The 13,847-nt window shown below is 41.3% G+C and overlaps 1 protein-coding gene across 3 annotated transcripts in view; it reads right to left on the bottom strand.

Annotated features, from left to right (window-relative positions):
• Positions 1–13,847, bottom strand: part of EPB41L5 (erythrocyte membrane protein band 4.1 like 5) — a 110,372-nt gene that overhangs the window by 42,861 nt on the left and 53,664 nt on the right. For 2 of the 3 annotated variants that reach the window (XM_075933065.2, XM_075933066.2), the window contains exons 15-16: positions 13,642–13,681; positions 11,232–11,344 (exon numbers count right to left, since the gene is read on the bottom strand). In XM_075933065.2, the coding sequence (XP_075789180.2) occupies positions 11,232–11,344; positions 13,642–13,681 (153 nt within the window). Of the gene's footprint in view, positions 1–6,763; positions 7,234–11,231; positions 11,345–13,641; positions 13,682–13,847 lie in introns of those variants that run through there. The other variant, XM_075933068.2, reaches the window with a different exon arrangement.

Genomic DNA, 13,847 nt, shown 5'->3' with positions numbered 1-13,847 from the left:
ACACACTACGTAATCAATTGGTAAATATTACTGGAACGACCAAGTCTCGCTTAGCTATAAATTGGGCTTAGTAAGAACAACTGATGGGATGGAAGGGTTAGGATTGACCCACACGTCCTGCTCTATGTAACTAGAAGTAATTAGACCCCTCACACCGGCGGCCCAGTGCATGGCGTTCCAATGGGTGGGAAGAAACGGAACCACGACCTCCTGTCTGGCACTGAGGGTAGCATATGGGTGAAGTGTAAGTGAATTAGGCTTTATTATTGTATATAGTAGATCTTATAGTAATTTCTTTTTCATTGCTTTGTGGTGTATTAATTGCTTTAGAATTTATAGTATTTAAGGTTTAAATTGTATAGTAATTGCTCTTAAGGCTTGTAAAACTTAAACAAGTGTATTAAGTGTATTGCTTAAAGCTTGCAATAAATCAGACCGTGGTTAAGTAGCCCTGGTGTGTCCTGGTTTCCCATGGATCTAAAATAAATCAAACCACACAATATAATGGAAAACGGAAACTTAAATTTAATCGGTAATCTGATTATCTCCCCTTCTACACTACTGCCAACATATCTAAGGAGAAATGGCAATTATGCCCTGACTACACCTATTTTGTTAGTACTATCCATGGCTAACACATTTTAAAGGTAAAATTTCCTTTTTAAAAACATTAAATTTGAAATCAGCAATTTGAAAATTATTCATAAAACAGTATTGATCAAATATATTCAGCAACACTTCCTACTCTGAAAGATGAATAGTGGAGAATTTTTTAAACACCTGTGTGTCCATTTTACTCTTTGGATTTTGACAAGAGAAAGTGAGATTTCCTGTTCTTCAGAGAGTTCCCATACAAAAAACACAAGTAAAAACAAATGCTGCAGCTTTGACTTTTCAACCAACAGCCATCTCCATGAATATTTGGTAGAATGCGTAGCCTTCAGACAGCCTTCTCCAACTCATCTAGAGCAGTGGTTCCCAACCTTATTATGCTGTGGGCCAGCAAACTCATTCAGAAACTTTTGGTGGACTGGCACTGAAACATCTGCATATTCATTATTGTAGTTAAAACAAAAAACAGGACTGTGTAGCACTTTAAAGACTAAGAAGATGGTTTAATAGGTGATGAGCTTTCGTGGGCCAGACCCACTTCCTCAGATCAAATAGTGGAAGAAAATTGTCACAACCATAAATACCAAAGGATACAATTAAAAAAATGAACACATATGAAAAGGACAAATCAAATTTCAGAACAGAAGGAGGATGGGGGGGACGGGGGACGGACACTTTTGGCACGATTGCATAAATTATATTTCTGGATACACAGGAATATGTGTTCTTGATCTTATAACTCACTTGGTTGGGTCCAATAATGGTATCAGCAGAGTGAATATGTGGACAAAGCTGGCAACGGGGTTTGTTGCAAGGGAAGGTACCAGGGTTGGTGTTAGTGTGGTATGTCCTGTGGTTGTTGGTAAGAATCATCTTGAGGTTAGGTGGTTGTCTATAGGAGACTATGGGTCTGTCTCCCAGAGCCTCTGGGAGTTTAGTATCCTGTTCCAGTATAGGCTGTAGTTTATTGATAATGCGTTGGACAGGTTTAAGTTGGGGGCTGTAGGTGATGACAAGTGGTGTTCTGTTGTTGGTTTTCTTGGGTCTGTCTTGAAGTAGATGGTTTCTAGGTATTCGTCTGGCTCTTTCAATTTGCTTTTTTATTTCTCTGGGTGGGTAGTTGAGGTTTATAAAAGCTTGGTAGAGATCCTGAAGCTTCTGGTCTCTGTCAGTGGGATTAGAGCAGATGCGGTTGTATCGAAGGGCTTGGCTATAGATGATGGATCGTATGGCGTGTTCTGGATGGGAGCTGGAAGCATGTAAGTAACTGTATGAGTCAGTGGGTTTTCTGTAGAGAGTGGTGTCTAATTTTCCATTGCTGATTTGTATTGTCATGTCCAGGAAATGGATCTCTCGTGTAGAATGGTCCAGGCTGAGGTTAATGGTGGGGTGTAGGTTGTTAAAATCTCTGTGGAATGTCTCCAGTGTTTCTTGGCCATGTGTCCAGATCATAAAGATGTCATCAATGTAACGTAAGTAGAGAAGGGGTAAAAGAGGACGGGAGTTGAGGAAACATTGTTCTAGGTCAGCCATAAAGATATTAGCATACTGTGGGGCCATGCGTGTACCCATGGCTGTGCCGCTGATCTGGAGGTATAAGTTGTTCTCAAACTTCTGTTCTGAAATTTGATTTGTCCTTTTCATGTGTGTTAATTTTTTTAATTGTATCCTTTGATATACATGGTTGTGACTATTTTCTTCCACTATTTGATCCGAGGAAGTGGGTCTGGCCCACGAAAGCTCATCATCTAATAAACCATCTTGTTAGTCTTTAAAGTGCTACACAGTCCTGTTTTTTGTTTCAGCTGCACCAGACTAACACGGCTACATTTCTACCACTATTATTGTAGTTAATTTGCATATTGATGGTGGTAATTAATTTTAGGCAGTCATGTGTTATTTTACATTACATCTGTATGCACACAATACATGTAATGTATTGGCCTTAACCTATGTGCTGATTCCTATGCACTTAATAATGTAGTTTAGTTTTTTAAAATCTAAGCTAATATTGATTATTTTTTCCCCATAGTTTTATCTGTGAATGCAGAGTTACACAGTAGGAAAGCCGGGCACTAGTGAAGTATCCCTTCCCCAAATAATGTGGGGTCTAAAGGCATAAAAACATATAGTGTGGAAGATCAAAATCATACATTGCGAAACAGATGGCATGCTTTTTTGCAGAACAGTTCTGGTTTTCACTAATTTGTGGAGAAGCCTCATTTTTATAATAGCGATCCAAACACTTCTGCTAGAACAGAAATATTCCTCCAGCTGGAATACTAATCAATACACAAACTACTGAAGATTCTTTGAGCTTCTTCTAAGAGCTGCATGTGAAGACAATGCAAGATAGCAGTGTTTTGGAGCGTGGTAAATCTTGGCTTCTCTTTGAGTGGGTGGTTAAGAGTTAATGATTTCTAAGTAATCCATTTTGGGTAAAAGTTGTTCATGGTGAAAGCAACTTAAACCAGCACATTAACTTCAATGTAACTTATTCATGCATGAATATAAGTTTCAACATATTTCAGTATTTTTAAAGGTATTTAGCCCATGGTATATCAGGCAAAGGAGGGGGGACATGATGGTTAACAAGAATTTGAAAAACTGCTGCGCACACACATTTTAAATCAATAAAATAGTTGCTAATACTTTTTATTAAAGAGTATTCTCCAGTCCAAACTTTTTGCCTCAATTGGACCAGAATTAGAGGCAGTAGTTAACAGGTCTGACACATTCGGCACATTCGTATTTTCCAGCTTTGGCACTAAGGTCAGGAAACTAGGGATGTTAAATTGTGGGTAATTAGCTAATCAAGAAGTCAACAAAATTTCCATTGACTACTCGATTAGTTGAAAAGGGGAGAAAACTGCAGAGCCAGGACAGGGTTAGCCCTCAGGCTCTTTATACATTTAAAAAGCAGAGGCTTATCAGGTAGTCGACTAGTCACTTACATCCGTACATGAAACATTGCAAACATTTTTGCCACAAGAAAATGATTGAGCAACTCTGCAAAGGAGAAAATGGGATGAAAGGAAAATCTCCCTCTGCTGGGAGCCAACCATGGCTTTGGCCTCGGGATTATTTTAAAAAAGGAAAGGAAAGGAAAACTTTAATGCAACGCAGCAGGAGTTTCGAAGGAGTCTGCCACATTCCAAAGAGAGAAGCAAGGGGGTATAGCAGACAGGGCAGGAGAAAGGGGGCTGTGGCCAAAAGGAAGAAGGGAGGGGAAAAAAGGGGGACCAAGCTGGGGAGAGGCTGGGCTGAAAGTGGCAGAGCAGTGACTCCAGTCTTGTCCTCTCACCCCATCCCAGCCGCCTGGGTAGTGGTGGCCCATGCTCAGTCCGGGCCACCCCATCAGGAGGTTCCAAACCAGCCTCCACGGTTTAGGGCCATATGGCCCAGCCACCCCCAGAGCATCCCTTCCCCAAGAGCAGCCACAGAGCAAGAACCAGGGTCAGCTTCACCGCGGCTCGGCTCCAACCACAGCACACCCAGCTGCCCACAGCGTCACTCACCGAGGTCGGGTGGGAGGACAATTTTGTGCATGCATGCAGGCATGCATCTTATAGGGAATGAAGGTCCCCAGCAGGCAGAGGTTATTAGCAGCTAGGGGCATGGCCTGGCAGGGTGCTGCGGCCCAGCAAGCAGGGGTGTGAAGCCCTGGTCTGTGGACTGGTGGTCGGGAACTGCTGATCTAAAGCACAGCAGCAGGGACCAGACAAAGCACAGAGGAAACAACATCACAGCTTTGCATTAAGATATGTTTCAGAGAAGATACAGGTTAGCCTGGAGAAAAATATAGATTTGAAATAGTTCTTAAATACCTGAGTGGTCTTTTGACTCTGGAAAGAGAGTCAATGAGACAACTCACATGAGGAAAGAGTACAATATGAAGTCCTCATAGCTTCATGTCTCTCACAATTCTACTACTGTTTTCAGGTAAGAGAAAAAGAAAAAATTAATCATGAATATGTTTTCTGTAAATCCAAATGAATTTGGGACTCACTCCACAAATTTCCGGAAATATTCACATCCCCTTGAAGCTAAAATCATTATCTGGAAGCATCAAGTGTGACTTTGGAGACTCCAAACTGCAACAGCATCTGGCTATAAAACCAACAAAATTAGGGCAGGGTCAAGATTCTCATTAAGCCAGTAAACTGGGTTATTTGTTCAGACATCAATAAGTGGCTTTTTAAAGAAGTGCATTTCCTAATTGCAAGACCACAAACAACGGAAGATCCTTGCAATTTTTAGGGAAAAATATCCTTTTTTGGCAGAATGGTGAACATAGAGCTATAGATCTTATGGCTTGGCAAACCCCCTTTATACCAAAGATGGTGATATGTCATGACCTTCAGAACCCATAGATCCTATTCCTAAATCAGGGATATAGCAGAGTAACAGGCAGGGACAATGGCCAGATAAGGAAAGAAAATCTGTGATTCAACGTAACACATTATATTGATGACAATCATTGTAGAGCAAGTTTAACATACAACACTGCAGTGCTTAGTAAAGTGTAACCTACACCAACATGAGAGCGTCTCATCTCCCATAGGTGTAGGCGTAGACACTCCAATTCCCCAAGGGGCAGTAGGCTCAGTCACCAGAAGCTCTTCTGCGGCACACTGCAGTACACAGCAGGATTGAAGTCAGTACAATTGCATTGCTCATGGCTGTGGATTTGTCACACCTGAGTGACTCAGCGATAGCCAGATTCTTAATGCAAAGAAGTTTTGTTTTTCTTCATTTAAGTCATTGCTCTGGGGTGGGGCTAGAGATGAAAGCATGCAGACTGCTGCAGGGAGAGGGGCCTTCTACCACCCAGCCTTCTACCACTGCAGCAGCTTAGGGATAGGTGAGAAGCACGTGTCCAAGGCCGCTGCAGCAGGCAGTCAATGGAAGGTTGGACAGACAGACAGACAGACTTGCTCAAATATATAGTAGATAACTGTCTCTTTCACCATCCCTGCTCCCTACTGCCCAAATGGGTTTAGAGCAGTCCTGGTCCTCAACTCTGGCCCCATGCTGCCCCCCCCTGTAGTTATTCAGGATACCAGAGCCCTCCCCTTCTGTTTTATGAGAAATAATGGCATTCCAGCCACATCCCATTGTGCTCTACTATAACCCTGGTTTAGGAATACGATCTATGGGCTCTAAAGGTCATGGCATATCAACAGCTTTAGTATAAAGGGAGTTTGCCAGGTGTGAGAGCTATACTTCTTGCTCTCCCATCCTGAATAAAAGATTTCCCCCCTAAAAAACGAAACCCTTACTTTGCTTTAAAGTTATGATACGAGGAAGCTGGATACTGAATTTGGTGGTCCTGGCACTTACCATTTAGGAGAAGTTCTTGAACAGATGGACAGACTGACCAAACAACAAACTCTCAACTATATAGTAGGTAAGTCTGTGTGCAGACCAAGTCTAAGTACTCACGCTCTCTTCTCTCTCTCACACACTTACTTCAGACTGTTCAAAATGTATTTGTGTGTACGAGATCAACTCCCATGACCAAGTTCAGAGAATTAAATGGTGTTTTCCGAAAGTCAAACCATTTTCCAAACTATTGCTTCAAACCTGTTATTTTAGTATCAATAAGCAAAATATTAGGGAGCTAAAAAACTCACTGCGGTCTGTGCTCTGGAGGAGCAGTAACGGTGTTTATCCAAACAGACTGGGGCAAGTGTTGTTAGGACAATGACAACAGGAGTGGGATAAAGCCTTTGGTTCAGTGTATTAAGAACTGAGCTGTTCTTAAGTGTACGTACAGATATGGACTGAGCTGTTCTGCTAATAGCAAAAGCCTTCAAGCCTTCTGTACAATGAAAACTTGGGAAGAAACAAAAGAAGAAAATTCTCTTCTGCACCTTTTCAGATGTTCTGATTTGTTCTGAGTTTTTAAAATGAAATTTCATTTAAAATCTAAGAAACATTTTCAAATAAAATAACTACAGCTCCTGTTACCCACAAAGCGATTGAACTGTAAGTCACCCATTTCTCCCATGCCTTTTAAAACAAATAATTATGGCCCAAGAAGAAGGGCAGTTACATATCACTGATAGATTTCTAAACTCACACTTAATACCACACGTACAATACCCAGCTGTGTTACAAATATGAACTCCTCCAGGGATCCTCGGAGTTACAAACTAAAATCATTTAATTGTTAAGAAAAATCTTAACACAATTAAAAAGATACACATACTCTTCAGTAAAAGAATACCTGGGGTAACAAACTAGTAGTGTGTATGCTATTTTTTTCTTTAAAAGATTCTATACAACAGCACCATATGCAGGGGCTTGGGCACAAGGTCTGGGTTTTTTTAAACAGCTCTGGGTCCTTTGTCCCTATCTTAAAGTCAACTCAGAAAATGTAACATTTCAGACTGAGTTACAGAGCAGCCTCAAGCTCCAAAAAGGATCATGTCTCATAGATCAGTCATGGTCGTTTGGACAGCATAACCAATGGCATCACTATGAATTCCTGAATTCTTCACATTGCGCTCATGGACAAAAGCAGTGTAGTGTCTATCCGCAGAGTGGGTCGAGGACGGGGCCCATGCGTTCCACACACTTCCACCATGTTGACAGCGGTCGGCAGCATCAAGGGGCCTGGATCATTGGGGATTGGGAGGGGGCACAGTTAGTAATTAGCAATGGAAGGAGAGGGGAGCAAAGGACAGTAGGTGGTGAAAGGAAGGGAGGGAAGGAAGAATGATGTGATAAAAGAGAGCAATAAGAAAGAACTAAATTGCTAAAATTGCTGAATGGCAAATGCCTAGTAAAGGAAGTGTGTAAGGTCATACAATAAGATTACTAAAATGTCAAATTAACCCCTTCATTGCTGCTGCAAGATTGTGTATGTTGTTCTTTAAAAACTTCAAAATGGAAACTCAAGACTTGTTACACTCATAACTTACATATTACAGATGTTATCCCCATTTTACTGATGGGAAAACAGGCAAAGACAAGAAGGACTACATCTTGAAAAAACAGTGCTTTACATATTCAGCAGCATTAAAAGGGCTTGAATGACATTTCTCAATGCACAATGGAAACAAACTACTACATGCAACAGGAAGGTTCAAAGATTAAAAAAGGCAGATTCTCAAGGCAAATGAAAAGAGGGGAAAAGGAAGAAAAACTATATAATAAAAACAAGCTTTATAGTGAAAAGGGGGAACACTGCAGCACATCTCACATTTCATTAGAATTAGTCATTACTGAAGCACCTGATCATAGCTGTACATGATAACTTGAATATGACAGGAGGTTAATTATTTTAGGAAATGGCCAACACCTGGTCTTCCAATTTGTTTGCTAAATGTACAAGATAATTTTGTATGTTAATATAAAAAGGCAGTATAACAAAAAAGTGACTGTAGATAGCAAGTGTTAATGCATTCCACACTGGGAATAAAGCCCTCAAGAGGTCAGGAAGAAAAAACTAACAGGGTGCCACACTATTCCTGACATTAATATATTTATGCATGTCTCAAGCAATTCTTCTGCAGCAAACAGTTAGGACTTGGGATAAATAACTTGCTCCACTGAACAGACATCTGCATGATATGATTTTAGAATTAAGCATTTTCTTACAAACAGCTTCAAGATGGAAAAATGAACACAAGAGACTGCTCCAGAATGGTTCTCTCTAACCGATTCAGAACCCTTCATTATAATGGTTTACATGAGAGGCTGAAGTAAACTTCTGTTAAACGTGCTCCCAAAAAACAAGCTCTCTTTCTCCAAGCTATTCAAGGGAGCAAATTCCTAAAATATCCTCCTTTAAATATGGTAATTTTAGATTCAGTCATTTAGTTTAACCATAAACAAGTGGATCATCAGATACAGCTACAAAGTGTTCAGATTTCATCAGTTCTCAAGTCCCACTAAGGGTAGCTTAATACTTTTAACCACATCAAACAATCGAGCAGGCAGAACACTAGCTAGAAGATCACATTAGCCAAGGAAGCAGAAAGAAACATGCAGGATTCATAAGGGGAAAAGACAGTCCTCCTTTAGAAAGAAGATTTGCCTGACATTCACTCGCAGGTGCTCAGAATTTTGTTCTTCACAATTCATATTGTGAAGAAATGGCATATGAGGTCCAAAGAATAAAAAAAAGCTATCAAATGGTTTATTTTTAAGTTACTCCTAATTTTCAACATTTAAGAAACCAAGCAAACAGCTGCTCATGGTAACTGGCAGTAAGACATGTATGTGCTCCATGACAGGTAAATAGAGTTGCTAACCTACTATTGCGCCTGTCTCCATTTTATCCCAGAGGTATAAGTCCAGCACAAAGCTAGAAAGATGCTGCTTGTGTTTGGGGACCTCCAGTTTTGCAGCAAGTACTGTTTTCATTGTTTGATGGTTACTGTTGTATTTGTATGGCCAAAAGGGTGAAGAAACCTCTTTTGTTATTGAGGAATTTAAACCATGAAGCAGAGAATTTCAAATCAGAAAAGAGAACGCTGAAAATCCTCCTTATGATCTGGCTCATTTTTACTGACACCTGCAAAGTCCAATTTTAAAATTAAAGGAAGGGCTGTTACAGAGCCAGTAGAGGTATCAGCAAGGAACACCACCCAGAAACGTACAGGTTAGATCCTTTATCCTAACCCCTTCATCCCCACCAACACTATAAAAAAAACCCTGAAATATTTCTGTCTTTTCAGCTATCCATGGACATTATCTTTCAAAAAGATGGACTGTTTTTCTGTGACAGAAGCCAAAGCCAGTTCATGCAGAAAAAGGACAATTTAAGGCAGAGGGCAGCTTAGAAAGATAAACCATTAGCTGCAACAAGACACCAAGCTAAGTCACAGCCCTTCAACTAGACACGTACATTCCAGCAATGCATCCACCTACCCTGTGAAACCTGAATGCAGCACACATGGTTGACAACACAGCTCCAAACTGTTCTTTGTTTCTCCATTTTGAGGCTGAGTTAATCCCTTACCACAGCAAGTAGAACGACTGCTAGCTAACCATGTTAAAACCACATTTCCAGGAAAAAAAACTGCCAACAATATTTTATATAAAACACACACAAAAATGTTATTTTCTTCTGAGTGAATATTAAAACAGTGTCAAGTAGGAATGGATGTTTTCTTGGGCTATGTTACAGTAGGTAACAGGCAGGTAAATTTTATATCCAACCACCCTCTTTTCCAGACAAACCTTCCACAGCTGAATCTAGCAAAGAAGCCTAGATTTCCTGACAATGTCTGTCAGCAACACAGGCTCAGGATCTTAATCCTAACACAGGCACACTGGGATCAAAACTGCCACAGATGGGCCTGCAAGTTCTCTCAGCTTCTGAACAGAAGTAGCGGAACTTGTAACGTTCAACAGAAGCCTTAATACTGCTATGTAACATTATTGCTTCCAACAGAAACACCTACGTAGAGCTGTTTGGAGCTGGAGTCAAATGTTCCGAACAAAGAAGTTACCAGATTCTAGCAAGCACCTTGCAGTTAGACTGAGTAAATACAAAACAAAATCATACTGAGAAGTCCGAAAGAATAAAGATACAACCACCTTTCACCCACCACCACCACCAAGAGGGAGGAATCGATCGATCAACGAGATCACCAGATAACCTAGAGATTTCAGATACTAGGCAAATCAAGGGTAAAAGAAAAAGAGAAAGCACCATTTCATCAAACGTTTTGAAGCAGAGATACAATGCAGCACATGCAGAGCAGAATTAACCTCTCTCTTTAAATCCAAGATCCAATATATTTAAAAAAAACGTAATATGTAATTAGATTAGTAGAATGCATTCCTTTGTATCAGTGTTGTCAGATAACCATGGTTTTGTTTTTGAGACACACAAGAGAAATAGAATAAGATTCTAGCCAAATGGAGGACCTTTTGAAGAGTGAAACCGCTTAGGATAAGAGCTTTAAATGCATTGCATCCCATCACAGCTGCTCCTCAAAGTCTAACAAATCAGAGCTTCCCTTCTGAGATTACTGCAGCCCCCTTTGAAGTCACAGCCCACCCTACAGAATACGATGGGCTTAAAGACTGAGAGCTACAATCTGAATCTTGCTACACACCCAATTCTGGAGCACCAAGAGCAGACATTTTAATTAAAATGAAATCACGCTCTTATCTTCAACCATTTCAGTTTCCCCAAACAAACTCCTCTCTCTGCACTGCAGAGTCACATAGCTGAATCAGTTTGCCTACTTCATAAGGTTTTTGGGAGACTTCCAGAAAGAGCTTGGATTTATGATTTTCACATTTTCCCCAGGATCTAGGCAGTCATTCACTAATCTCTGCTCCTAGTCCACATGCCTCCATGTTCTGGGTTACAGAGACTATGTTGACTGAAAAGGGTGGAACATCTCCCACTAGAGATAGAAAATGGTCCAGCAGATTCCTCCATTACAAATAGCAGCAAAGGTTCCCTCAGAAGCTAAGCAGGTTGCCATAGCTTTACACCCAGCCTACTCTCAAAGCACTGACCCAGCTTCATCACCACTAATCTGGCCCACAATTTATTCTTGCCAAAACACTATACAAGTAGTTTAACAGGAGCTTAACTAACAAAACGGGTTTTCAAAGAAAAACTAGCAAGGGTCTGTAGAACGCACCATTTCTTGTCTTGCAGGCTGGCTCCAGGGCTCCTAGGAAGGTTTTCTATTTCCACTAAGACTGGGCCCGATGAAACTGTCATGACAGGCAGGGTCGGCTTTGCATTCCAGCTCTTGGGAAACAAAAACACAAGCAAATCATCTTAGATGCTTTCCTACATGACACCACCATATGGAAAAACACAACTCCTCCTCCTGCCCAAACATGAGGCTTGACAAGAATTCTCCTGTAGATACTTTCCTCCATTGGAGATGCATGTCCCGCTTTTCAAGTGCCAGTAACATAGAGCTCATGCAGGATACAGCACTGTTCTTGGATTTGCACAGGCACCAGCTACAGCTCCCTTTTTCATTCCTGGTTTGACTTGGATTCATTAACTGTTCCCTTCTGTGACTACCCAAAAGCTAGATTATTGCAATTCATCTACCCCCGAGTAAGCACCTGAAGCATCAGATGGTGCTGAATGAAGCAGCTCAGAGAGTAAGTGGAATAAGTCGTTATGAACACAGAGCACCAACACAAAATTTGCTTCCAGGTGAGGCTGAAGAAATTATACTTTTAGTGGTCTAGAACAGCGGTTCTCAAACTTTTTGGGTTCCGGAGCCCTTTACATACGTAAAAATTTATGCGGCACCCCAGCAGCCCACTGATCGTATGTATTGTACCTATCGACATTTCCAGTTTGTCAACCTCATGGAGCCCCTGGAGATGCCTCGTGGAGCCCTGGGGCTCCGTGGAGCACAGTTTGAGAAACACTGGCCTAGAAGATCACCCCCAATAGCGATCTGTCTGTGGTATCCTGCTCTGTTGTACTGCCTGGCTGCCCCTTCGGCTGACTTACACCAGAACAGGTGGCAAGGCATTCCCATTAAAAAGCCCATGCATCTGGAACCTGACCTCTCTGATGTATCATTCTAATAACTGGAGAAGGCTGTTTTGGCAATGGTTGTTTTCAGTGACACACAGCACCTACTACACACAAATGCGGAGGGGATGAATGCATCAAAACTTTTATTCAACGCACACAATATTAGATTTTGCCAGTAATTTATTCTTGATGTAACAGAAGTACATTGCCCTTACAAAATACTAGAGCAATAGTGCAGAACACTGGTAATAGATGGAAGCAAAACTACCAGAAGGCTCTGCCCCTCCTATGTATGCAGTGTAGCATACAGATCATTAGTATAGTTTTGCCAATTACTATTGTACTCAAAGATCATACATAGCTAATCGTTTTATGTACAGTTTGTTTACATGGTGGTGGTGTGAGGAAATCTAGAAAAAACTCTCCATGCCAATGATCCCACTTGTCACTGTGTAGCTAAAATAAAGAGTCTAGTTGAACGTGTGACTCAGCAATAGGTAACTGGGCTAGTCAGTGAGCTGCATGAGTGGCCTACCATCGCAGAGGTCCACAAGACCGTGGTAACTGAGATGGTCTCCTGGGATAGGGTAGTTTTGCTAACTGTGTTTGCGTACCTAGAATTTGCACATGTGCTGTATGAATTGTAGCGACACTTGGATTGGATGCAGAGCTCAGCAAGACTCTCACAGTCAATGTGTGCAATCAGCATGCACCTCACTTCATGGGTCCTTGCTTTACATGGGTATCACTTTAGTAATACTAGGGATGTAAAGAGTCATTTTAAAATCTTAGCGGATTCACGGTTACACATGCTGCAGGCTTTTCAGCATAAAGCTTAGCTTTGTATTGCAGAGCCCACAGCGAAGCCTTACCAGAAGCGGGCTGTTAGCTCGTGTAACTTGCAGCATGAGGGGGAAGGGACGGAGGCGGTTGGCTGGCATGGACGGGGGTTGCTCCAGCCCCTACTGGTTAACCAGAATCAGTAAGACTTACCCATTAAGGGTGAGACTTTCTGGTTAACCTTTTACATCCCTAATTAGGATTAAGGATCTAACCTATTCATTTCTGGATGGTGGTCCTTGCTGTTACCCCTACTGGCTATATAACAGCTCTTCCTTTAATTTAAAACTGGACTTTTGTTCTGACAGACCAGCAGGGGAAGTGGGAGAAGCCAGCCTAATGTGCTGCATATTTGTCCTGCCACCAGCCTTGAACACCTATCCCCATCGGGCAGTGGGCAAACACTGATCTGACAAGCAGCAGGACCTACCAATACTTATGGGAGAGAGAGCGGGGAAGACAGAAAATACAGGATAATTTGCCTGTTTTTCAGAAAAAGTTAAGACACCCGCGGGGGAGAAAGGAAGCCTTAAATATGGGGCTTTCCCTTTAGAATGGGACATCCAGTCACTCTAGTCAAAGGAAGCTACTGCAGGTAAAAAGGTAAGCACATGGCTGCAACCCTGAAACCTGTGAAGACCTACGATGCTTTGGTATTTACAGAAAAATCTCAGAAATGAATGACTTAGAGATTGCCTTACTTGTGATCCATTATTTTGATTTAAGACGTTGTTTGGAATGCTGAAAAGCAAGAAAAATTTAAGTCAGAATCTTTCAGGGATCAAAATAAATGTTTATAAATGTTGTGGGGAATCAAAAATCAGACTGATTTCAAGTACAATACCAATTCATTAGAGGTCTTTCGATTGCATTCAATATAAAAATCACTATCCAAAGAAAGTTAAAA

The sequence above is a fragment of the Pelodiscus sinensis genome, chromosome 7, assembly GCF_052426305.1.
Source record: "Pelodiscus sinensis isolate ZL-2025 chromosome 7, ASM5242630v1, whole genome shotgun sequence".
NCBI lineage: Eukaryota > Metazoa > Chordata > Testudines > Trionychidae > Pelodiscus > Pelodiscus sinensis.
Note: the sequence above shows the minus strand (reverse complement) of the source record. Positions and strands in the feature narration are given on the sequence as shown.